The following is a 25,728-nucleotide window of genomic DNA, read 5'->3' on the forward strand; positions in this document are numbered from 1 at the left end:
ATTAGTGATAACTGGTAACTTTGCCATCAGATCTTCCTGTCCCACAGCAAATATGTCAATATAGTTTTGAAATTTTAAATCCAGACAAAACATCATTGAAATCTGAGAGGAAACACACCTGCATTAAAGAAAGGCGAGTTCAGTGCTAAGAGCCACACAGGTAGTGCGAATCACACCTGAGTTACACAACAGCTCCCACCAGCTGAGCAAGGGGCACTTGGTGAGTACATCTCCAGTATTGAAAGGAGTGTAGCTCAGGGATGGAAGTTCACTCTGCAAGGCACACAGCTGCGTCTGTCTGGCAGGGCACATCACAAAACTCATGAGGCCACGCTGCTTTCAAAATCTGACCTTGCAGCTGCACGTGGCTCTGCCTTGCACAGCATAATGAACTGTGGTCACACCTTATGAGACGTCTCTGCTTACCATTTTAGCATGGCCATATTTTTGGCATTTCTGAGAACATTTGTTTACTCTGGCAGACAGCAGAAGTAATTTCTTAGTAACAAAGCAGAGAAAGACTATTTGTCTGCATATTGCCTTCACTTTCCATTAGTGCTCTTGCAGTTCGGTGAAATTCTTGATGGAACAGCAAATTCAACCAGCCTCCTGTACAAATGACAGGGACAACTAAGCTGCCACACTTTAACACACATAGCCATGTAACTCTGCCTCTAACCTGTACCTTAAGGCTTGTGACAGTGGTCTCAACCTTCTCCTCAAATGACTTGAAAGTTGGAGAATTCCTAGGAGAAAAAGAAAGTTGAAGGAAAGAAGAAGAGTCAGCTGATGAGCAAGTTCATAATCTACGTAATTAAAAAGACAACAGTTTAATGTCCCAAGGCTAGGATGAAGGAGATTAGAATTAGATAGGAAGTGGGTCCCAAATGCCTTTGAGGAATCCCAACCCCCCACTCCATGATTTTGTGACCACAGGTGTATCCTGCTGCTTTCAAAAACAAAGACCTTAGGGAGACTGTGTTCCAAGGGTGCCCCTTTGACAAAGCTAAGCTTTTCTTTGCTTTTCACTCGCCGAAGAACAGAACACAACACTGTTTTCGGGAAAACTGTGAGTTGAACATATCTTAAAAGAATTAAAAAAGAAAGGCAACAGCTGTGATTTTCCGTCTTAAAGCAAATCACATATTTGGTTTGCTGGCTTGCCTGACAACCTTGTTCTTTTATTTCTTTCTCCAAAACTTGAAACATAGCTTCTCTTTCATTTTAAATGCATCCATTTTTTTACATTTCTTCCTGCAAACAGGACATACTGACCACAACTAATATCTGCCACGTAATATTATGAATATAATGCATATGCTGTTTTAAAGTGAGAGTATGGATCCCCATGGAGATCTGTACTCAAGTTGCCCCTCAGTTGCTTAGATGGATGTCTCCCCTTTTCGCAGCAGCTTCCCCACTGCTGATAATCCCTGTCCCATGTAGGAAGACATGCGAGAAGCAGGCAACCTGGAGTGAGTACAAAAGCTCGTCTCCTCTTCCAGCAGGTTAGCCACCACAAAGGACTTGGGCAAACCTAGAGTGGGTAAAGGGGACCTTTTTCTGGTTCTCTGCTCCTTGCTTGCCAAATGAGCGCTCAATTATAGCATACTTTGTGCTTCATTATTAGTGAAGACTCTGCAGCTCAGAAACTGTTGTCCAGCAGGGTTCCTCTTGTACTTTCTTTACCGTAAGAACCAAAGAGGTGACAGGACCTCTCTAAGCCCAGTGCAGTATAATGAAGCAGTTACTTAATCGAGTGTTTAGTTCTTCAGCTTTTTTTTCACCTGTCTATTGTGGTATATCCAGAAAGAGATTATTGAAACTACTGCCACTGAAAGCGCAGGGTACCTTCTAACAACATGGCCAACAGGATGTACTCAAAACACTGCATCCATTTGTTCCTACGTGAAATAAAACATAACAGTGATCTTCAACCATAACGGACGGTACCCTCACAGTGGAACAGTGAGGCAGAACCACTTTACCCCGGCAGGTGCCCATGCCCCTGTGTCATCCACAGGGAAAGGCAAACACAAGCAGGAGCCTGCGCTTCATTTTGCAAAGCGATGAAGCCAATGGCTGCTAAAACTTCAGTGTTCCAGTTCATCCTCTTTGCACATTCTGGGAACTTACCAGGAGCACGATGATGGCCTCTATTTCTGCAAATACATTTACATCACCTCCCTCATCAGGCTAAGTTAAACTGACCCTAATTTAAGGAAAGGGCAAACAAAAGCCAGTTGGAAAAATAATGCAGATTTACTTTTGTTTTCTGTTAAATAGGTGACAAACTTTTCACAGGGCAAGAAGGGTCAAAAGGAGAGAGAAATTGAGTTTTATGACTTACATTTGACCCATAGGTCACACTGGTGAATGCTTGCCTTAAACCATCCACATGCTGAAGTTGAATGAATTAACATCCATCATATAGTTAGGAGATTTGTTTTCCCCACATGCTTGGCAGGGAGTGGGGATATTCATATACTTAGAGGCTGAGGGCGTAAAAAAAAAGCTGGATCCTAATTTTATTGAAAACAGTCAGAGCTTTACTTGAACAGGCATCAATATTTGGCTGCAGTCAAGTAAAGCATGATTATAGCCATTAAAATATGAAAGCACTCATATAAAATCCCTCCATACGAGCAGGAGCCAAAGCCTGCTAGAGTGGAAAGCATCTCTGACGTTAATGGGCTTTGGATGACGTTCTAGAGACAGCAAAACAACTGAATTTCAGATTCAGTAATACAAACTTGATAACAATGATCTACCCAAATACATCTCAGAACTGCTTCGTTTCCTCAAAGGCTTGTACGAGAGATTAAAGTTAATACAATTAAAAGGAAGAAAACACAGATCACCTGTCCTGCAGCCCTTATCTACATGAATAACCTTAACTGACTGAAGTGGGACTATTCATCCAACTAAAAATTGCAGGATCAGGATCAAAGTATGCACATCCCCCCTCACTACACTGTTGAACATCACCATAGCAAATTGAATATGGGTAGCATATTACCTCATCGCAGGCATGCTTATGGAATGGCGAATAGAGTAACTGTGGGATGAAAGCAAAAGATAAGGAAAAAAGCTGTAAAATCCAGTTTGCAACATGATTATAGCATATATTTTTTATTTTTTTAAATTAACTTTAAAAAAAAAAAATTTCAAGAGTGCTGGTACTCTCCCTCTCCTGATGGCAATAGCTTGTCAAACTCACCTGTGAATTCCAGCTCACTTTCAGCACTGAAGATCTTACCACTACATTCTCATTCTCATGTCAACTGATCAGCAATTTAATAGGGCTCAAAAGAATGATGCAAAACAGTTCCTGGCAATATCCATTTAAATGACAGAGACGTGCAACATGAGACAGAGGAACAGAGAGCTACCTCCGTGTTCTGCAGTGACAGACGATAAGCTCCGTGTTGGGTGAGTACAGTACACCTCAGGTTTGTGAACATAACTAGAGCTGGTTCAAGGCAGCAGGGCAGTAGGCAATTGCTTGCCTTTGTTGCACAGTTCAAACAGCCAGTGCCAGCCCCCAATTTGTGTAGGCTCCTGCACAAAAGGCTACCTAAACAAGAGGTTCCTTCAACCAGACGGATAGCTCTCTCAGCTGCAGCAGTTGCTGTCCCCATCTTCCTAGGACATTTCACCTTCTTCTTCACACCTCAACACTACCAAGGGTAGAAAGCTGTTTTCCACAGCTCTCATCCAGCTTTCCTTGCCACGCTTCCCTCCACAGACTTCGCAGCAGCAAGACTATCGGAAATATCGGAAGGTTGGCAAGTGGAGTAACAAGCCTCTGCATCACTCAAAGATCCCCAAATCCTCTTGCACACCTTCAACCCTGCAGATGGCCACTCACCCTAACCGCTTGACTTACATTAGCCACATTCTCCCACCTGAGCCACCAAAGCCAACTCTGCTATGATATCATCATCTATTCCCTACTGCTGGGAAGCATCAAGCCTGTTCTGAATATGAATCTTTATTTGAAGTGTAAGAACTGTCCATAAGTACATTTAGATCTGAATATTATAAGTAAATTGTGCACTGCAAGAGTATGTATTGTTTCAAAAATTCCTGCATGGCTACTTTCAGTGTTGACTGTCAGCTGCAGCCTGGTCTGATTGAGAACAGTGGGAGCTTTACTTTAAGAGTCACCAACATTTGGCTGCAATCAAGCAAAGCATGATTATAGCATTAAAAAATGAAAGCTCTCATATAAACAGCACATGTGTTTGTTCTAACCTATACAAATTCAGAGCAGCACTGTGTATATACATATACACACACAAAAGGTGGTTTTTTTCCCCCAGATTAAAGATTCAGAAATGGGGGCGGGGAGAAGAGCTATTTGGCAAGCAGGTGGAACAGAGAGATTTTATACGAACTGTTTGCTGTTGTGTATATTTTAAGGCTTCTGCTAAGCTCAGATAGACAAGAACTGACAACAGACAATGCAAATGTTTCATGTTCAATTTTTCATATCATTTTTAAGACTTACGAAAGATTAGCCCAAACATTTCACAAGTGCAACAAATCTTTTAACAATCCTAGTTAAATTAAACAAGCATGCTTGCTATCTTAGTCTTGTAACACATGACAAATAGGCAAAAATAAGAATTTGGAAGTATTTCAGGATAGGCTGCTCCTCTTCTAATAGCAAATACGAAGGTTTAAGTAAGAAGATTACATTGTGCCAATTAAATTCGCACAGCTGGCATGTGACAGACAATCTGAATACTAAGTGCACATTTCACTCAGTTCATCTTTTAATTTCTCTGAAGAGGTAAGGATGCCAGTTATAGGAACAGTGACAACATCTTCTTTTACTAGAAGCCTAAAACATTAAGCTTTTTTAAAGACACACGTCTGTGATGGTGATCAGTGCAGAGGACATTACATTTTGGTTTCATGTCAGAGTGAGAGAGAGAGGTCAATCTATACCCATTTTTAAGTTTTTTTCAGTGAAGTAAGAGTCCGTGTTGGATTACTTAGCTGAACAGAAAAATCATTGAGCTGTCCCGTGCACTGGTGATGCTACAAGGCCAGAGGGGCCTCGGGGCTGTTCAGCTCCTCTGCTGGGTGAACTGACGTAAAGCCAGACCGCTTACAGACTCTTTCAGCACACATAAAATTGCTTATAATTCATCATATATTGAAGTGCTTTACAGCATCAATAAATTCAAGCTCTAAATATAAAGACCCCTTTTAATCATGTTAAGAACTTGGCCTACTATTGGAAATTTCCCTAGGACTCAAGACTTTTAAAGAGTCACCATGTACACTTCATGACTAATATACTTTTGCTTTATTGAAGAGGAGGTAATTAAATTCTTTATACAATTATAAAACTCTGCTGGCTGAATAGAACTTTTACTGAGCACTTGCTGTTTATGTTCCAAACTCTGACAGAAAAAGATGGTTGAGAGAATGGGATTACATATAAATCGGTTTTCCCAAGAGCAGTATCTTTTGAATGTGTTCATTATTTGAATTTGTGACTAGCCTACTCAAGAGCAAGGCAAACACACTCTAGCCATTTAGTCCAGTCCTTTCCTCATTATACTCACCATGCTGTAAAAATGAGGCATTACAGTGTAAGTAGCACATGTTTTAATCATATATAATGATGCTGAAATGAAAGAGGTTACTGCATTACATTCCATAAAACAAATCCTCTCAAATACAAAGGCAGTATTCAAGGAGAGTAATGTGTCTTACCCAATTGAATGCGATCTGTGGTGGATGCACAAGGAAAGAAAAGCAAGAGTTAAAAGTATTATGAAAATGTAACAAAAATATACATATATATCTGTAGCATGTCAAACTGCCCGAGGAGAAAAATAAAATCATTTGCATTCAGATCTTGATGCTGGAATTCACACTAGAATGTGGATCAGTTGAGATTCCTTCAAAGCAAAAATTGTCACACACTCCTTCACTACGCAGTCACCTATTCTGTGTGCAACAAAGAACGGAAGTTTTGTCTGCTGAACTTTGTGTTCTCTTCATTAGATCAGATTTAAACAATGCTAACTGGTTTCCTTCCCAAAATCCTACCTTAATCTCATTAAAGAGAAAGTATAGGCGAACTGGCATTGTACATGTACATCAGCAGCAAATGTCTTTTTTTCCCTCTGGATTTCTTAATCATCTCTCAGTTGAGACGGGAATGGAAAAAATAAGGGGCTTTTAATTCCTAAAATGACATTTTCTAAAATACTTCTTCCTTGTTGAAAACAATACTTGAAACACTTTGACACTGTTTTCCAGCTCACAAGAAACTTAATTAAGGCAGCAGAACTGGGAGAGGCACACTGATATACAATATTCAAAGGATGTTATTAAGGTTCCAAAGTGGAGAAACGATGAGGCGGACAGCCTCCCCTTCATCTGTGTGTTATTGATGTAGTCTTTAATTACAGACCACTTCAAGGGAACACCTGCCTCATGCAGCGAGCCAGATAGATGGTGCACACTTAATGAACATGAATACTTATTTTTCACATCCTTTTTCAATGTATGGTGTGATGCATATTTACTGCACAATATTCATACCTTGCTCTGAAGAAAAGCATTGATTTCTTCAGGGTTATTTACAGGGCTCATCATCATGTATATTGGTGCTTCCCAAACACTCATGGATTTATCTTCACACCACATTTCTGCTTAGACCAACTTAAGTAATACTGTTGCCATACGTAGCCTCCTTTTACTACCTGCTGACTCCCAGTAACAGCCACCCTGTTCCCCATGCTAATACAGATACTTGTACAGCCATATGATAGGGAAATCTGTGTTACTGCAGAGCTCTAAAAACCAGCACAAATGAAGGGGCGACTGTCAGTAGAAATGAGAGAAGACAACTGCTTCACCCATCAGCAAAAGAACTGCTTATGAAATTACATTCTGAAGTAAGACGATATTACTATTTCCTTTATAGGGGTTATCAGAGACAGAGGTTTAAGAATGGTAGTTTTGAGTGTGACAGCTACAGTATTTCAAGGAATTCAGCTCCCAATAAGTTCAGTAACAGTTTTAAGTGCCCAGAACATCCCTAAATCATGGAAATCCTGGAAATGCACAGAAAAAGGCTGTGCAAAAACTCCACCACCACAACAAAAACCCCAAAAAGGCACAACAATAAAGGCACAGCAAAAATAAACTCCCACAGCACTAAAGCAGATTAATTATACCTGAGCCACCTCCAACAGATATTGGCCTAACCTCTTCTAAAAACCTCCAATGAAAGAGATTTCACAGCCTTCAGAAATAACCTGTGCCCCTGTTCAGCTTTATAGCTGAACGCTTTTCCTGATCTCTCACATTAACTTACTACACCCTCCCTCTCCTTTCATTATTCAGCCACATTTGTCTAGCCTAAAAGCCAACTCATTCAAACACTCTCACTGGCTGTGTTTTCTAAAGTGGATTTTTTTTTTTTTTTTTAAATATTTTTCTCCCCATTCCTTCCAATTCATCTGCACAACCTTCGAAGGGCAGTGCCCTTGCACTGGCCCGAATACTCCACCTGAGTCCTCATTAGAGCAATTCTCTCCTGAATCTTATAGACAACACTCTTAATTCCAGCAAGTGTTACTAGTATGTATTAGCAACAATAGCATGACAGCATCGACTCCTGCTGCATTTGTGAGCCTCTAGCCTAGCACTTGCTAGGCCCTCATCTGCAAAGCCACTGCCCAGCTGGCTGGTCAGTGCTCCCCACCTCTGCTTTTAATTTTTTTCCATCTGTCAATAAAGCACCTTACACTTAATTTTATTTTATCATTTAAAATAAATTTGAATTCTAATCCTGCTGTCTAAAGTGCTTGCATTCCCTCCCACGGCAGTCATCTGGGGATTTTAAGTGTACACATGATGCCACCGTCTAAATCTGTAATGAACATGCTGAAGAGTAACAGACTCAGGACAGATGCCTGCAAAATCCTGCATTATGGTGAGCTACTGAGACCCATTGTTTGAAAATAATTTTCAACTCCCTACGCCCTCTTCCTGCAAAAGCAGTAACACCTAAACTGTATTTCTCTAGTTCACTTACAGGAGCAAAACCAGCATGGACAGCCTTATCAAAGTCAAGCTCTATCACACCTCCTGCCTCTCCTCCGTCCTCTATGGTAGGTGCTGTCAGTTCAAGATAATAGTTCTTGACAAACCCTTTTAGGTTTTTGCCATCATGCTCTCTTCTAGATGCTTAGAAAATAACAGGTTAATGCATTTCTCCAGTTTCTGCTTTGTATTTCCCTTGCCCCTTTCCAGAGGGTTGAACTTTGCCTTCTTCCACCCCTCTGGGACCTCATGTGCCCTCTGTGCTGATTCCTGTCGTCTCTGAAGGGCACATTCAACTGCCACAGTCATGCCCCCAAGCTCTCCCTCCCTGCAGTCTTCTGTCTCTTTCCACGTGTGCCTTGCAACTCCTGGCAGGAATGAGGCATTATATTACCTTTATTCATCTTTAGAGCTGGCTCATCCCAGGCACTGAATTTGAAAGGGGTCTGTGTGATCATGTAATTAAAGAAAATGTAAGAGACAGTTGAATGAAGGATATATAAGCAGTATAACTGCTGACGTCCTAATTTGCATGCATGCCTTTGTGAGCTTAATCTTTAAATGCATTTACTTGTGTAGTAGTAATGTATGTGGTAGTGTGCATGTAGTAGTGTAGTGTACGTAGTTTCCTTTTTTTTTTTTTTTTTTTTAAAAGCAAACAAAAAAATCAGAAAGTCTCCCACTTGGTATCACAACTTATTTCTAAAAAGGCCATCAGCAGGGCTGAAACTCTTAGATCCACATAGACAGCTGCAGAGCAGTCCACCGGTATTGCATGAAAAGATCCAAACTTTACCAGTACGCAAAGGAGCAAGGGATAAATACGCTCAACTTCGTATCACATCTGTGCTTGACATGGCAATAGCCATGTTGAAATGTCAGTGCAACCTCTACTTCTGAGAGATTTGAGCCCACGCTACTGCCCTATGAGTGACCTGGGACTCCCCTCTTCCCCTTTGCCTTCCTTCTACATGTCAGAAAAAGTTAAATGAGATAATATGAGTTGGGGGTGGAGGGCCAACAAAAAATCCTGATGGCATATCATTAATCACAAGAGCTATTAATGAAGAATCTATTATCTTAACTGTATTACTAGTGCCTGGTTTGTATCCCAAAGCAAAAGCAGGTGTATACTGGTTTTATACGCATTTCTGGTATTTCTAGTAACATGATAATATTAAATAGAATGCATTACAACTGTAAAGAGACCTTACAAGCACTAATAATTAATAGCAAATTTAGAAGATGTAAAATGCTAATGATTATTCATGCACAAAATGAATTAGAGAATTGCGACACTGGGAAGCTGGGGTGGGGATGACAGAGAAGCACAGCAGCTGCATGAAAAGCACTTTGTCCCAACAGGGTGGCTTCTCTGTTCTTTGGGACACATGGAATTTTGTCATTTTTCTTTCTTTCTTGTAGATTTCATCTTCTTGAATTCTAAAACAGCAAAATAGCACATTCGGGGGAGCCTATCTGGCCTGTTGCTGATATATGATATTTTAGAGTAATAATATAGTAAATATTTTTAGAGATAATACAAGATGAAATATCTTTCAGGTTATTAATTAAGACCCTGCATCTTCAGAACAGACATAGATGTGTTTCATGTGGTGCTCTCTACAGTTGACATAGCAGGCAACCTGGGAAGCAGAATTTTGTTTCACAAAGAAGGCAGGCTTCGATATTTAGAGCCCGGCTGACTGCAAGCTCTTTCAAAATCACCATCGCCACAGGCAGGGGTTAAAGGCCAAACACACCAGACTGCTGAACATACTGGGAATTATGATGATCATCTGGATTTTAGAAATCAGTTTCAACTGTCTGCTCAGAATGAAAGCAGAACAGGGATTTGCATCTGGATGCCATTGGTGACTATCCGCCTTAATGCCTAACCATGAGAATTAAGCCAGAATCTGATGTGTGTTTAAATCAGCTTTATGGGAGGGGGCGGTGATAATCCGTATACTAGATCACTGAAATAAAATTATTTGCAAACAATGGAACAAAGAATGCATGCTCCCTTACAGCTTACTCCCCTAAACATGGCTGGCATTGGAGTGGGAGAGGGGAAGATTTTTAAAACCAGGTCATTTAAGTGACAAGGTTTACAGTGTGACTCCACACAGAACTGCACCTGCCCAAGTTGAGCCAAGATCTTAGGCCAGCTTTGTTGCTGAGGGAAGCATACTGACCATTACTCCAGATTTGGGATGTTCAGCAGATGCAGAAGGCCCAAGTCATGCCATACTTTATGTAACTATGGGATACCGCTTGCTGCTTCATCATCAAGTGACAAGAAAACTCTAACTGAGAACTTAACTGAAAACAGTAAGCATCCACAAAAAATGGCAATGCTGGTAGTTCATATTTTCCTGAAAAAATCCCAACCAGGTTCAAGGTAATAATTGTGATCAAAGAAAGCTGCTAGAAACAAGCTTCTAGATCAATCAAAATGCTTAGGGACTTAGCCTCTGCTTTGAGCCCTTGGCTAAAGGGCTAATGGGATAAATACCACGCATCTGCTTTCCAAGTGCTAGTCAGAAGCATGATCACCATGGGGGTGGGGTTGATACTGATAGGTAAGACAAAGGAATCTGGTAACAGTGATTAATTAAGGGAAATATTAAAGGAAAAACATGCTCTATTACAGTGAAGACATTTCTGCCTTTGCAGTTGATCTCACACCCTATGCAAAGCGCAAGCAACAGGACCTGAGAAGTACTGAATTGTTAGAGTCATCCTTCCCTCTATGATCAAGAGCCAGTGTTCAAGGTATTTGCACACCAACTCTTTGGTCACTGCTGTAGGATCTAAAGCATGGAACCAGCAACAGGATCTGTTCACTGAGCAGTGGGCTTGTCTTTGTTACAGGAGGAAGTGTTAGGAAAAAACAGAAAATGAAACAGAGGATATTCTGGTGCCACGTGCAGCACATGCATCTCATCCATTTCTCAAAAATACAGAATACAACTATGAATGCAGGGAAGACAGTAAGAATAAACGAAGGTAGGAAAAAGCAACTCATGCAACTGGAGCTTCAGCCTGGAAAAGAGGGAACTGAAGTGAAATACGATAAAACCACAGGAAATCATGAGAGACATGAAGGATGGCAGAAGGACTACTCTCACTGTTTCTCGTAATAGAAGAGCCAGAAGGCATCAAAGGAAAGATCAGGGAGACTCAGAATAAGGAATGAACGAACGAACAAATAAACCACACACTTCTTTACCACATAACTATCTCTTCACCTGGGGAGACATGAGGTGTTATGAATGTCAAAAGCTCACACAAGTTAAAATAAATAAAAAACCCCCAGATAAATTAATGAAGAAAAACCCTTCAAAGACTTTTAAATGAAAGCTCAAACCTCTGTTTTAGAAAGTTTTCAGCTCTCAGATTGCTGAATGCTAAAAAAAAGTACTAGGAAAATGTAACTGCATGCCTCCTTATTCTTATATCCCTTTCTAGGCATATACTACCTATGGATGTTTAACTGCATGGAGTCCAACAATTCTTAGTTTATGTTCATACCCTGGTTGCAAGTCACTCACCCGATTTCCATTTTAAACTGCAATGTGGAAAAAAAAACATTGTAAAGCAGATCATACAGTGATGAAGATTTTCCTTTTTTAGTTTCACCTAGAAAAACAGCAATACTTCTGTAGAGGGTTTATAAAGCTGTATGTAAAGGGTAGGTATACAGGAGGGACTCTAAAGATTTTTTAAGATTCAGATGAAAAGTAAAAAAGTGGAAAAAAAAAAGTTTTAGCTGCCAAGAACTATGCTTCAGCCATTTGCAGCAAAAAAACCTCATATATATTTGAAATACTGTAAAATGGATTCACACAGATCTTAGGATATGGTTACCTCATACATTACAAAATGACCAAAAAAGTGAGTACATACCAATATCTCTAATAAATGAGACGCTAATTCTGCAGCTCAAACAATATATTGTAGAGTTACCCTTGCCCATTTGTTTCATCACAAAAAATCAACTCCCTAAAACACTTGAGAAGAAGTTCTGTAATCCTGCTATCAAGCTAAAATCTTAAGTGCTGGTTTACAGTGTACAATTTCTTCATTTATGCTCTCATTCTGAGGAATTTCAAGACTGACACTTTTAAACACATATCAACATATAAAGCCTGACACTTAAGTTGCATTTATGTGACAGTTCTCCTGACCTCAACTCCTGTTACTTTCATCATATCTTTTTTTATCCATACAACTGCAGAACAAAACTTTGCCTTTGTACATCTTGAAAAAGCTGATAAAAAATAGCCTGAAATATCTTTCCACAAGCAGCTCCAAGGCAGGCTTGTTTTCTTCAGATGATATTGGTCTCCAGAATCCATGTATGAATAAAATTGGGTTAATAAAGATCTAAGAGCAATTTTTTGCTCCATTTTACTTGTACATTTCCTTGACCTTGCAAAGTTATTCCAAAAGGATTTCAAATTGTACTTTTTTTTTAAACCAGGACTCAAATAAGAATGATATCTTCATTCATCATTATCCCTTCTTTTTGGTTGAAACCATGAATGTTGTAAAATACTCTGACTACAAAGTAGTTGAACCTTTAAAACACTAATGCAGAAGGAAAAGAAGAGCTGACAAATGACTTATACTTTTTGTCCTCAAAATAAGACCAGAGAAGCAGCAGATCCCTATACCTCATATCTCCGAACTTCTTGCTGATAGCAGTTCCTACATTGCTGATAGCTGCTGTTGCTTTTTGTCCTGCATGGCTCAGGGTCTCATGTGTTTTCTTGTAACTGAAAACAAAAAATAGAACAGAAATAGTGATAAGCATTAAAAAAAGAGAGGCTACAATCCCCTACAATTAATTCCCTTTTCCCTTATTTCCACACCTTAAAGTCCCATCCACTGAGAGGTTAAGAAAACAGTAACTGTAGCACAAAACAGATTACAAAGATGCCCGCTTCTGCACAGCTTCCTAAATGCAGTTTAATCCTCATGTGAGCAAAACGCTCTCCAGAGCAATCCTTTACTGTGTCTCTCCCCGTTGCAGGTAACATCCCTTGAGTGGGTGAGCACAAGCTGTTTAAAAGTAGAATGCAGTGATTTGTTGAATACCTGTTTGATACATTTTCTGTAAATTTACATCAAATAAGCGTTCTCGCAGCAGACACTGACTTGGTAGCAAAATCTGTTTTCTAAAGCATAGAAAAGAATCAGGACATATAAACTCTGCTCTTCCGTTCATATACATATTAGGTACCTTTAAAAGACGCACTTCAAAATGATTTATTGATATTTCAAATTAGACAAAATTGATTGAATCTGTTTCCATATGCTACAATTTTACTTTTTAAAAATTTCTTTAATAGAAGAAGGTTTTGGGAGAGACAAAGAAAGATGAAAAAATCTAGCCAGTGAATTCATATTCTTAATAGCACTGAATCCTTTTAGAAGTCACTCATTTCATGTATAGCATACACATTCAAACACAGAATCATCTTAATTTACTGATCTGGAATATATGCTCTGACCCACATAGACCCTTCAGTCCAGTTAAGTTGCATTCTCAGAGTAATCAATAAGCTTTTCTGCACAGATGCTTTTTTGCTGAGTAAACTAACTCTGAGCATGTCAGAAGCTTCCTTCCGAGTAAACTATCTGATACTCCCAGTGACGCAGACAAGATCAGAATTAGAAGTACTGACCTAGTAACAAAGGCAGAGCACATTATAATCAGTCTTGTATCCTGTGGTGTGTGTTGGCAGACAAGAACTGAAGAAATAATCATGAAAAATTCAGAAATAGAATTCCACTGGTTCTGCTTCTCCTTTGAACAAAATCTCTAAGATTGCAAATGTGTACCAAAATACACTGGAAATTAATAAAAAAATCCCACTGCCTAATTCCTGAAACAGAGTATTTTCTTCTTACTTTTAGGTATATGAAAGCAATATAACTTTGTGGGGGCAGGAGGGGAAATAAGAGAAGATTAACATTTGCAATACAACACATCACATTTTATGTCGGCTCCTTTTAGACCTAGCAGCACCTATTGCTGAAAGTCCTCCATTGAGGACTGTGTTGTACAAAACACAGGTTAGAAGGCAGATGCCAAGTAATGCTCTATCCTTTCGGACAACAGTCTATCAACAATTTATTTGTGTTGGGAAAAATTCTTTGATTTTATGTTCCTAAGCCATAAAATATCTTACAGACTACTGATCTAACAAGTTCTAAAACTGGCAAGTGAAATGGCTTGTTCTATGAAGGCGCTTGTCTCTGTTTTCACTGACTAGCAAGGCAGTCTACAGGGACTGTCAACTTAGACCAGGGTACCAAATCTCTAGAAAACTAGAGTTAGACAAGCTGAATCAATCACGTGCACAATGTTGAACGACAACAAGGGCTAAAACATTGTAACAGTGACAGAAGGAGCACAAATTATAATTAGAAAGGTAGGAGCACTGGTTATGCCTGTTTTATTTCTTCTGGCAGAATACAAAGAAGACCGAAAAGATTGTTTTCACTGGGTCTCCTTTCTTCTCAGCCCTGCTGTCTGTCCCTGGACAGAGCAAGATTGTAATGCTCTTATTTCACTGAGGCCTTATTCTCTAGCTTAACTAGTTTAATAGCTCCGTCATTCTCTTGCTGAGTGGACATACTCTCACATAAACTAGAGTGGGATGAGACTCTAAAATTGCCATTAATGATGCTTCAGTCAAACTATGAACACACAGCTTTTTGGTACGTATTGCCTACGAAAAAAAAAAATCTAATATTTTAATGCCTGTGGATTTTTATATATAGATATAGATATAGGCATTTCTTAAAATGCCTACATTATTGCATGCAAGTATTTAGACTTTTTCCTAACAGAGAAGTTTCCTAAACCATTCAGCACAAGTGGAATCTTGCTGACAACAAAACAAAGTCCAAAACTTGACTTCCAGGTCTAAAAGGTCCATGGTAGCAGAATGTATTTACGTATACGTTGACTGTAACTAGCAAAATACTTTGCAGATATCCTTCCGAACTATATTTTTCTAAAAAGACACCTTGGAGTTCATTTTATTCGCAGGCGTATTTAGCTTTATGAAAAAACATCTCCATGTCTTACCTTTCTGCTGCAGGTTCTTCACACTGCGTTAAACTGTTAAGAGAATAGTCCCAAATGCCCCATACAGCAGACAGACTCAACTTTAATTGAGAAACATTAGAGTCCTCTACATATTTCTGAACGTTACGTTGGTCAGAACACACTTTCTGAGAATTGGCTGAAACGACACTGATTTTGGCATTCCAACTATGTTGTGTTTCCTCTGTAAATCCCATAAACCTAACATCCTCCCCAGTATTTCCACTAGCAAGGAAGACACGGACACTGCATTTATGTTCCTAATGCTTTTGACATTACATAACAGCGTAAATCCAACTAAGAGTGTTACACAACTGGTCTTTTTTCAGCATCAACTTCAGCAAAAATGACCTTTGACATGAACCTCCCCCCTCTCCCCCCGCTGGCAATGCTGAACAAGAGCTTTAAGGAACAAAAAAATAACAAAGGTAAAAATGGAGTGCAACATGCAATACCTGTCAGCAGAGACAAGAAACAGTAATTAGCCTCTCAGTAGAGCTCACTGATAGTTAGCTTAAAAATCAAGCCCCCCCATCCCTGTCTCTCCAGCATTATGCGTATCACTATGCCTTCTTCATAAATAAATTATCTTTCTGCAGAGCACATCGCCTTACTGTAGTTAGTTATGCTTTGTATTGATATACAGCACAGTATTTTGGCTCAGATATTTTTATCATCATAGTTATGTCATATTTACAGTATTCATTTGATACCTTGCCAAACACTCTGGTAACAATGATCTCCAACATATTCTCTCCCACTTCTGGGAATATTCTCAGTTGTATGTAGCATTAATAATCTGAGCCAGCAATTTTCATATCCTCATGTAACATGCACCAGTTTGCAGTTTTGTTTTAATGCACTGAACAGCTTACATAATTTCCAGAAACCTTTAAGAGCAGAAATAAAGTTGAATATTCCAGGTAAGACCTACTAACATTTATTCATTGGAGAAAGTGCTGTACATATGGCTTAAGCCCTCCTAACACCACCAACTGCTCCAACATGCTAAGTCGTCTACAATAGCTGTACACTCTCATCCTTTGAGCAGCCATTGCTGGCAATCGTTGGGCAAGTACTGACCACCCAGCTCATCAAGGCAGGTGACAGCATCTCAACAGGCAGTCAGCCATCGGCTGAAATAAGGTCAGTGACCCTGAACCTTAAGGCAGAAATGATCCAGCAGAAACAAACTCAGAGAATTTAGGACAACAGAGATTCAAGAAATACCACCTTCCATCCAACCCACGGCATTCATTTTTACACAAATCCATCATTAGGCTCTATGCCTTTCTTACACTAACACAAAGTCACCATAAGCTCCCTGAGTTTAACAGCATTATGCCAGATGCCCAGTAGCATTAGTAAAAGTAGAAACAGGCTACTTCATTTATACAGTTAGAGTAGAAATGCCTTCTCTGTTTTTGTGGCATCTAAACATACTCCATAGCACAGAAGAATTGCTGGTAGTGGCTAACAAGGATCATATTCCATGCTTTTCACTTAGCACTTAACAGTAAATATTTATAATGTATTTCATAGACAACAAAGATTAAACAAACATGGTATGTGAATTGCTGTCACAATTGTAAACTTGTAAATAAAACTCACCTGTGTCATTTTGAACATTACCTTTTTACATGACATTCACCTAAGAATTTCATCCATCATCTTCCGATTATAATTGGTTTTTAAAATAGGGTATTTCTTTAACAAAAGGAATTGTTTATAAAACTGATTATTAGAGGTTATCATAAAATATGCTGATATTGCAAGTTATATTCTGATAATATGCCCAACATTTAAAAGAAGCTTTAAAGATAACTCACATCTCCGGTACTGTAACATACTAATTAGGCAAAATAGATTTGCAGCATATTTTGACTGCTTTTTCACCTGACAGTTTCATATACTGCATTTAGGTTGTACTATCGTATGACAACCAGGTCTCACTAGCTGATTTTTACAGCCAGTGAAAGCAAATGAAAGAAGATACTGTTTCATAAAACACAATGTGCGAAGGAAATAGTGCTTCATATAAAGTATAGCCAGGCAGCAGACATAGAGAGAGGTCAGAGAACTAGATGTTTAAATGACCAATATCATCTGCAGGATAAGACAGGATAATCATACTGCACGCTATCTGATCTCATCTCAACTCAGTACAGAATTGCCCTTCACGTGGCAGAGTTAAATCTAATCTGCCTTCATAGGTGCAGTACATGGACTGCTGACAGAAGTAGGCTACAAATACAGTATTCGTATTTTGCATGGCAAGCTGTACATTCGACCTACTACAGTAAATTATAAAGAATTTAAATTCAGTTTCTGTAAAATTAGTAATTAAAATTACATCTGCTAATTAGTACATCTTCATTCAGCATTGTGCCTCTCCATCAATGCTTGCTGGCAAAATTAATCCATTTGAGAAACCCTCTTCTGTGATAAAGCTTACACAAGACGCAACAAAATGCAAACAATTAACAACAAAACCATACAGTAGAGCAGAGCCTGGTAGCACAAGCCATGCCCTATGGAGCTTGCTTCTTTTTACTTTTCAAACGATTAGTCAGCTTAATGACGTTTCTGGAATCAATGTAAAGCATCTGGGTCTCTGAGAAATTCTCAGCTAGTAAACTATTTTTCTGTTGATTTTCTGTGAAAAACGGGGCTCAGCATTAACTAAATTATGCTAATGCTCAAATGAAATAAATGCATATATGAATGGCAGGTAATGTGTACATAAAACATTCTCAAAGAGCATTCATATTGCCATTTTCCCCACAAATGCACTCTAAGGTGTTGTGGGGCTGGTTTTTTTTAGTGTTCACCTGAAATTCATTCCAACTTCAAAACCAAACAACAACAGACGTACTTTTTTAGACATTCTTCCCTTTGCCAGGTATGTTAAGAATGAATTGAAACTGTGCTGGCACTTGGATGGGTACATATGCCTAAATCAGTCAAAGGAAGTATGCCCCAGGTGGTTCCTCTCCCACAGAGCTGAGGAAGGGCAGAGCTGAGGGAACCAAACCTCTGCAGGTCGCAGGGGACCTGCCTGCAGCCAGAAAAACGTGCACAGCACACGGACAATGACTGCTTAGTAGGCTGGAGAGAGTCACGGGTCAGGAAAGGTGCCAGACAAAGGTGACAAATATTCTGTGCTGTCCTGTACTGTAATCTTCAAAACCTTGGGAAAAATTGGGGATACAATTGTGTGAAAGGCACTATTTGTGCAATGCAGCGTAGAATAGGGGAAAAACAAGCAGTTGTGGTACAGTTGATCTCCAGGTAGAAAAGCCACAATACGTTGGCTTAAGCACAGATGAGCTTAAGACATTCCAGGCTGAAACTTGACAGTTCATCACATCTTAAACTATGCCAATAAAACTGTCTGTGGGCTCTATACTGTACACTCGATCAACAAAATTACGCAGATTAAACATATCCCACCCTCCCTTTTCCTTTCTTCCCCTTCCCGTCCTCTCCTTTTTTCCCCTTGCTTTCTCCTCTTCCTCTCTTTCCTTCATCTTTCTTCCTCTCCCTTTCTTCTTTCCTTTCCCCTTCCCTCTCTTTTCCTTTCCTCCCTCCATTTCCTTTCCTTTTCCTTCTTTCTCTTTCCTTTTCCTTCATTTCTGTTCTTCCTTTTCCTTCCACTTCTCCCTTTCCTTTCCTTTTCCTTTTCTTCCTTTTCCCCTGTCCCCTTTCCACTGACCCTTTCCTGGATATTTTTAATCCTGGTCATTTCAGAGATTCCAGTTTACATTCAGGCTTCCCCTCCTTACAGTTAGATATACATACATACAGATATCTATAATATATGTGTATATATTTTCTCGTGCACAATCATAATTATAGTGGTCTCTTCCCTGAGAAACTAACACTATATTCACTGATCTGGAACAGATCACCTGACATTGCTGGGGAATTTCTATTAGCTGAAGCTTCTGGGTAAAACAAGTGGACATACATCTTTTAGAAAATAAGAATAGGCTAAGTTAACTTCTCAAAGTCCTTTCTCCAACCTTATTTTCCATTAGTGCACCCTTCCAAGTTCAAGGCCAGAGATACATGTGGAACAGTGGCAAAAAAATTGTCTTTGAAGAAGGCATGAACGTTGCCTGATCTGACCCGACCCAAAGGACACAAAGTCAGTCACAAGGGGAGAGGCTCCCTTTACTTCCATATAGCACAGGCTCACACGCAAGTACTGTGCTTGCTAAAGCTAACATCCCTGTTCCTTCACTTACACAACTGCTACATTTACTTGCAAATTTACAGAAGAAAATGTCAAAAGGTGATTACACATTGCAATGAACAGAAACACCCACATTTCTTTTACTACCACTCATAACAAGTATGTGTGTGGGAACATGGTATACCGAATTCCTAAAAGTCACAGTAGGGCTGCAGTTGTCCACAAATTATATCTGACTTCCTGAGAAAATTCTGAAACTCTGGAACACATTACTACATATTTAAAGTTATACCAATGAAGACTGCAGGTAGCACAGATTTTAAGTCCAAAACACATGCAGCGCAACTATTACTTTCTACTTTCTCATTACCTGGCAGAAATTTGAATTACAAAACATGAAGTTCCTACTATTTGTGGAAACGCACACAATTGCCCTCAGGTTCCCTATCGGCAGAACTAAGCTTGCTCACATAGTTTTCAACAAGTAGTCAGCGAAGAGACACTGTCTCTGGAGGGAAAGGCCAAGTCCACGTTGAATACTCTTGTCCCAAAGCTCAGCTAAGTACTACATGTAAGAGGAGAGCAATATTGAAACTTTCCCTTCAAAAGACAGCCACCACCCCAGGCCTGTCTAGGAGACATGCTGTTCGGAGTTAGCACTTACAGTTCTCTTGATTCTGGCCTCTAATTCATGAGATTTTCCCCTTCTAAAACAAGTGATAATTTTTGTCTGTGAGGGCAAAAGATGAAAAGTCATTTTGAAAACATAGCTTTGTGAGATTCCAGTCTTGCATTGGGTCCACTTTCCATCACATCAAAGGCTTCCCAGTGCCCTGGTTGGAATCACTAAGTATATGGGCTTTGAGACATTTCACTACTACAGCCCTCAAGGAGAGAATGGGTTTTCTTTAAGTTTTTAGCTATTCTAATAATTTATTGGCCATGGCAGAACTGCTGCTTACAGTGGTCTGAACGTCTGGAATATTGTTTTAGGGGGGAGTTAGCAGCAAAACCAACCATTTTCATCTCCCTTGAAGCTATCTCTGTAGTTATATTACTATTCCATCCACGGGTTGAAAGGTTATCCATTTAAAACAGAGGAGGCTTATGCCTTCTAACAGTTGCTAACATTTCAAGAAAGAATAACAAAAGAGCTTCTGGGAACTATTAGGCTGGCGTGAGGCTATTGGTGAGTAATTTTATAGATTCAACCGCTCCTTAGAAACCCAGTAGTATCGAAGTATCTCCGGAGAAGACAACACTATAATGTCCTACTGTTTTTTTCCAGAGAAGTACAGACGAGAACCAAATTAAAAGCTGCGGGACAGACAAAGCTGAGCATGGTTGCAACATATATGCTTAGCAAAGGCCAAGGTACCTTGTGGATCTATGTCCCTAGTGCTTCCCGTGAGGGACTGGCGAGGAGGATAAAGTAACACTTGTAACCTTCTCCATATATAATGCAATGCAATTCTGTGACTGCATTGAAGAATTCTATTACTTGGGACCTTGACTGTCTGAAGAAAATGGGGCAACAGGAGTCTCATGAAGTTCAACAAAGGGAAATGCAGAGTCCTGCAGTTTGGGATTAATAACCCCACGCGTCAGTAGAGGCTGGGAACCAACCCGCTGGAAAGCAGCCTTGCAGAAAAAGACCTGGGGTCCTGGTGGACAAGTTGAACATGAGTCAGTAATGTGCCCTCACAGCAAAGGTGGCTAACATTATCCTGGGCTGCATTAGGAAGAGTGATTGCAAGTCGAGGGAGATGATCCTTCCCCTCTACTCAGCCCCGGTTAAGGCCACACCTGGACTGCTGGATTCTGTTCTGCGTTCCCCGGTACAAGGCAGACCTGGACACACTGGAGCAAGTCCAGTGAAGGGCCATAAAGATGTCTAAGGGACTGGAGCATCTCTCATATGAGGAAAGGCTGAGAAAGCTGGGACTGGTCAGCCTAGAGAAGAGATGGCTCATGGGAGGATCTCATCAATGTGTATAAATAACCTGATGAAAGGGAGTAGAGAAGACAGAGGCAAACTCTTCCCAGTGGTATCTAGTGAAGGTTCAAGACGCAATGGGCACAAATTGAATGCAAGAAATATTTAAACAAAAGAAAAAGGTTTTTCACAGGAAGGGTCATTGAACACTGGAACAGGTCGCCCAAAGAGGCTGTAGAATCTCCATCCTTGGAGATATTCAAAACCTGACTGGACATAGTCCTGAGTACCCTGCTTTAGCTGACCCTGCTCTGAAAGGGGGAGTTGGACTGGACAGTCTCCTGACATCACTGCCAACCTCAACTATTCTGTGATTCTGTACAAAACTAGGTCAATCTTTACAGAAGCTATCTTCTTACCTTAATGCACTATGCAGAGAAAATCTAAAGTATGGAAAGCTAGAGAGAACTGTGGGAACTTTATTGAAGCACCACCAATCAAAAAGCTTTAACTAAGTAAACATACTGCATTCAGGTTATATAAAACCTTTCCTTTGTAGCAAAATGTTAATTAGAAAAGCTCAATTATGGTCTTTGTAAATATCCCTGTAAAGATATTTTTAATGATTTCTTAAGCTAAAATAAATAACCTCAAAATCCGCCAACATTACCCTGCTTCTAGCATCTAAATAAGAATGAATTATCTATGTTTAAAATATAAATTAAAAAACTGCATTGCTAGAAGCTATCTGCATATCCACCCACCTCTATTCATTGGGAACCTGATCTTTAAAAAGCTGTGGGGGGGAAGTCATTCCAGTTGAATGCCTTACCACTATGAAAGCAAATTAAACTTGAGGCAATCATTTGCTCTCTAGTTACTGATATCCTCTATAGTAGAACCCCCTGCCTTCCCTAACACATAGATTATACTAAAAATCAGTGCACTTTAGAATAGCAGAGGAAATGAACAAGGAACTTGAAAAAAGCATTATGATTCTGGTTATCATAATAGGTGAATGACTTCCAGGTGTATTTCATACAAGGTTGAAAAATGAAAACAACATTACAGGTTTTCTTTAGAAAAAAACAAAGCTGATAAAAAAAAAGCTGATTTGATACAAAAAAAAGCTGCACAGTACTGTTGCAAATGTAATGTCTTATTGCAAGTAGTTAGAATTGCTTTTGCATACCTTAAAGCATGAATTAATGACAAGGAAACAGACTTTGTACAAAACTGTATGTTGAGCCTGACATAATCTTCAATCTATGGAGGACATCAGCCCATTGACCTCCAGCTCTAACTTTCCTCAGTATCAAAACTATGACTTTTTTTTTCTTTTTAATCATAACAATCCTTTGATGACAATTTCTGACATGTACATGTCAGCATGCTCAGGCTAACTCCTAAGCTATCCGTGGCCAGCCATTTAAAATGTAAATGCTGAAAAACAGTCAGAATCTCAAGTTTAAATTTAGTCATTCCAGGTGGCATCCATCCTGTGCGTTAGTCGTAAGTCTTAACTGCTTGTTCAGACACACTTTACAGAACTGTTTCTGAGAGAAGTCCACCCCTCTGCCTCTAAGTCCACTTTAACCCTAAGAATGCATCCCTGAATGGAGAGCTTAAAAAGATTATTAACAAGAGGACAAAAATTTGGTGCTTAATTGTTCTCTGTGGCTTTGAAAAGTTCCCCGTTAAAGAAAAGTGGTTTTAATTTCCAGAAAAGCACAGCAGCTACAAAAACCCAGTAAGACTGAATGAAAGCAAAATTTGCCTCCTTAGAAGCAGGTCTTTTTAAAATTTAAAATGACTAATAGGACGAGAGGAAATGGCCTCAAGTTGCATCAAGGAAGGTTTAGACTGGACATTAGGAAAAATTTCTTTACTGAAAGAGTGGTCAGGCCTTGGAACAGGCTGCCCCGGGAAGTGGTTGAGTCACCATCCCTGGAAGTATTTAAAAGACGTGTAGATGAGGCGCTTAGGGACACGGTTTAGTGGGCATGGTGGTGTTGGGTTGACGGTTGGACTTGATGATCTTAGAGGTCTTTTCCAACCTTAACGATTCTGTGATTCTGTGATTCTAATTGTGGATTTAGAAGCCTAAAGTACAGGCATGTAAATATTTTGAACTTTTACTTTTTAAAACAGGCTTTTCATCCTTACTAAATCAGAGAATCTTAGTAAGTAATGCTATCCCATTGCTATTTTGGTGCAGCAAAAATGAATTACCTCTATTACTTAACATATTCCTTCTGAAGAATGCCAGATTACCATGATTTGTACTGGCATCAGTGTCAGCCAGAATTACATAGCAGTTGGACCATGGACATCAGGATTTTCAAGGGCACAAATGGACTCCTGTTGCTCAGTTTCATGTAACTACTTGAGGACACTCATCACCTAATGGCTTGTTGGTTTTGAAACTCATCTTAGATAACAAGTAGCAGCTACCATACTGATAAAGTCTCTTAAGTCTCTCGATCCTTGTGGAAAATGGCAACATTGTGAAGGGAAAATGAAAAGCTGTCTTGGAATTTGCTACCAAATTTCAAGTAAAAATGAAAGTTTTTGTTTCAAAATTTTGCTAGTGTCTCCCAGTAACTCTAGTTCGGGTGTCTTGTGCCCCTCCTCTCTTCTAAAGCTCAGTGTCACTAGACTATCCTCTCCTAGCACATGCCAGACATCCTCACCAAGCTGGCATGGGCAACCCTGTTAGTGACATGTCATGAGAAATAGGATCTAGCTGAGAAACTGTCCAAAAGTTAGAGATAGGAGACATACAAACTACATTTCCTATTAAGGGGTTTATGCCTTATTTGACTTCTCATTAAAATACAAAGAATGATTATTTTGATGTAAAAATGTACATTTTTACGTATTTTTTCCAAGTCTCTGTCAGGGCCTTGAGTGCACGAAGAGGCACTGCAAACTCTTTCCACCCATGGGTTTGGCCATCTGGGCTCAAGGCCAGCTCTAACATGGCACAACTGTGTCACCTTGGGTAAGACTGTGGTGACAGTGCTGTGTGAGAGAGTTGGGAGAAGCCTTGTTAGGCTCCTCCCGCCTTCGCTTGGGAGCTATGCTAAAACTTAGAATGTGTTTAAGCCCTTGGTCCTTGCCTGAGATACATTACCGATGCCTGTATCTGGCCAGGTACCTCACTGATCTTGACCCACAGATGTGACTTTCTGGGTTGATCTTGGACCTGGCTCATCACTACAGACTCACCTGGAGATCTGAACTCTTCACTTGACCCTGTTTACTGTCACTGGACCTGCTCTGCTCTCTTTGTTCAGGTACTGTGGGATTGTTCCTTCATGGGTGATGACACTGCCCTGCTTGCCTTGCTGTCAACTCCCAGCTCAGCTCTGTTGTGGAGAAGCTCACTCTTACTACTCCCTAAAAGTGTCAAATTCAGTTGTCAATTGAGAAAAAAAAAAATCAAATAACTTTTCAGACAGCGCTTGACAAAAGGTGGGTGGTTCTTTCTACCAATGTTGCTATTAATTCAGCCTAAAAAATTTTAGAGCAATATGGTATGTTCATATGCGTAAGGATAAAGATCAGTATGAAGCTGAGCCCTTCAGTAATTATCACGGCCTTCCTAGAGCTTTGGAATTCATAGTTTTATTCACCATCTCTCTCAGTGACGCTCCACCAGAGATACAGAGCAAAAAGTGTTTGAAGCTTACAAGTAACACCACCTATCCTGGGTTTGAACATTTTTTTGTGGCAGATTCAGGATAGGTCTTATCACTATGTCCATATGTGTATTTTTAACTCCTTCCCTATGTGAGACAAAAGGCTTGCACCAGTACTTTCTGGCAGCAAGCTGCAGCTCAAATAACCTCCCTCCCCTACTTTCTCATCCAACAACTGGTCCATTTTTAAAAGGCACCCTCCTGAAAGGCAGCAACTGACTTAGACTACAGAATTCCACTGTACAATTGGTCTGGTTCAGAAAAAAAAAAAAATCAAGTTAAACCATTTCAACAACAGCAGTGGAGTAACATTTCTTCACATTTCTGCATTACCTTTCACCCTGGGAACAGAAGGTGCTTACACATTACGCAAGGCGAGTTTCACTGAACACTTGTGAACTAGTTACCCATTCTGCACAGTGGTAAACCAAGGCTGTGAGAGGCTTCAGAGACTTGCCTAAGAACACGCTGCTGGAAAATAACAAAAAAGTCGACGTACATAGGACTTATGATAACCTCAAAGATGGTATAGTTACTCCAAAAATTTTTTTTTTGTTTCTTTTGGACAACTAAAAGCAGGAATTAAACAGAGTCACACATCAATCAACCCTGCCAGTATTCTTTATAATTCAAATGACGGTACTTTTTTTTAAAATAGCTGCTAATGTTTTGGTGGTGGTGGTGG

General features: G+C 39.7%; 1 protein-coding gene across 4 annotated transcripts in view; it reads right to left on the reverse strand.

Moving 5' to 3' along the window:
* The window catches only part of TPD52L1 (tumor protein D52-like 1), a 38,543-nt gene that overhangs the window by 3,927 nt on the left and 8,888 nt on the right, over positions 1-25,728 (reverse strand). Inside the window, exons 4-7 of one of the 4 annotated variants that reach the window (XM_009577472.1) lie at positions 12,762-12,863; positions 5,734-5,748; positions 3,020-3,058; positions 686-746 (exon numbers count right to left, since the gene is read on the reverse strand). In XM_009577472.1, coding sequence (XP_009575767.1) covers positions 686-746; positions 3,020-3,058; positions 5,734-5,748; positions 12,762-12,863 — 217 coding nt within the window. Of the gene's footprint in view, positions 1-685; positions 747-3,015; positions 3,059-5,733; positions 5,749-6,731; positions 6,735-12,761; positions 12,864-25,728 lie in introns of those variants that run through there. The other 3 variants (XM_009577475.1, XM_009577474.1, XM_009577476.1) reach the window with 3 other exon arrangements.

Source organism: Fulmarus glacialis, unplaced genomic scaffold, assembly GCF_000690835.1.
Source record: "Fulmarus glacialis isolate BGI_N327 unplaced genomic scaffold, ASM69083v1 scaffold12015, whole genome shotgun sequence".
NCBI classification, from domain to species: Eukaryota; Metazoa; Chordata; class Aves; order Procellariiformes; family Procellariidae; genus Fulmarus; species Fulmarus glacialis.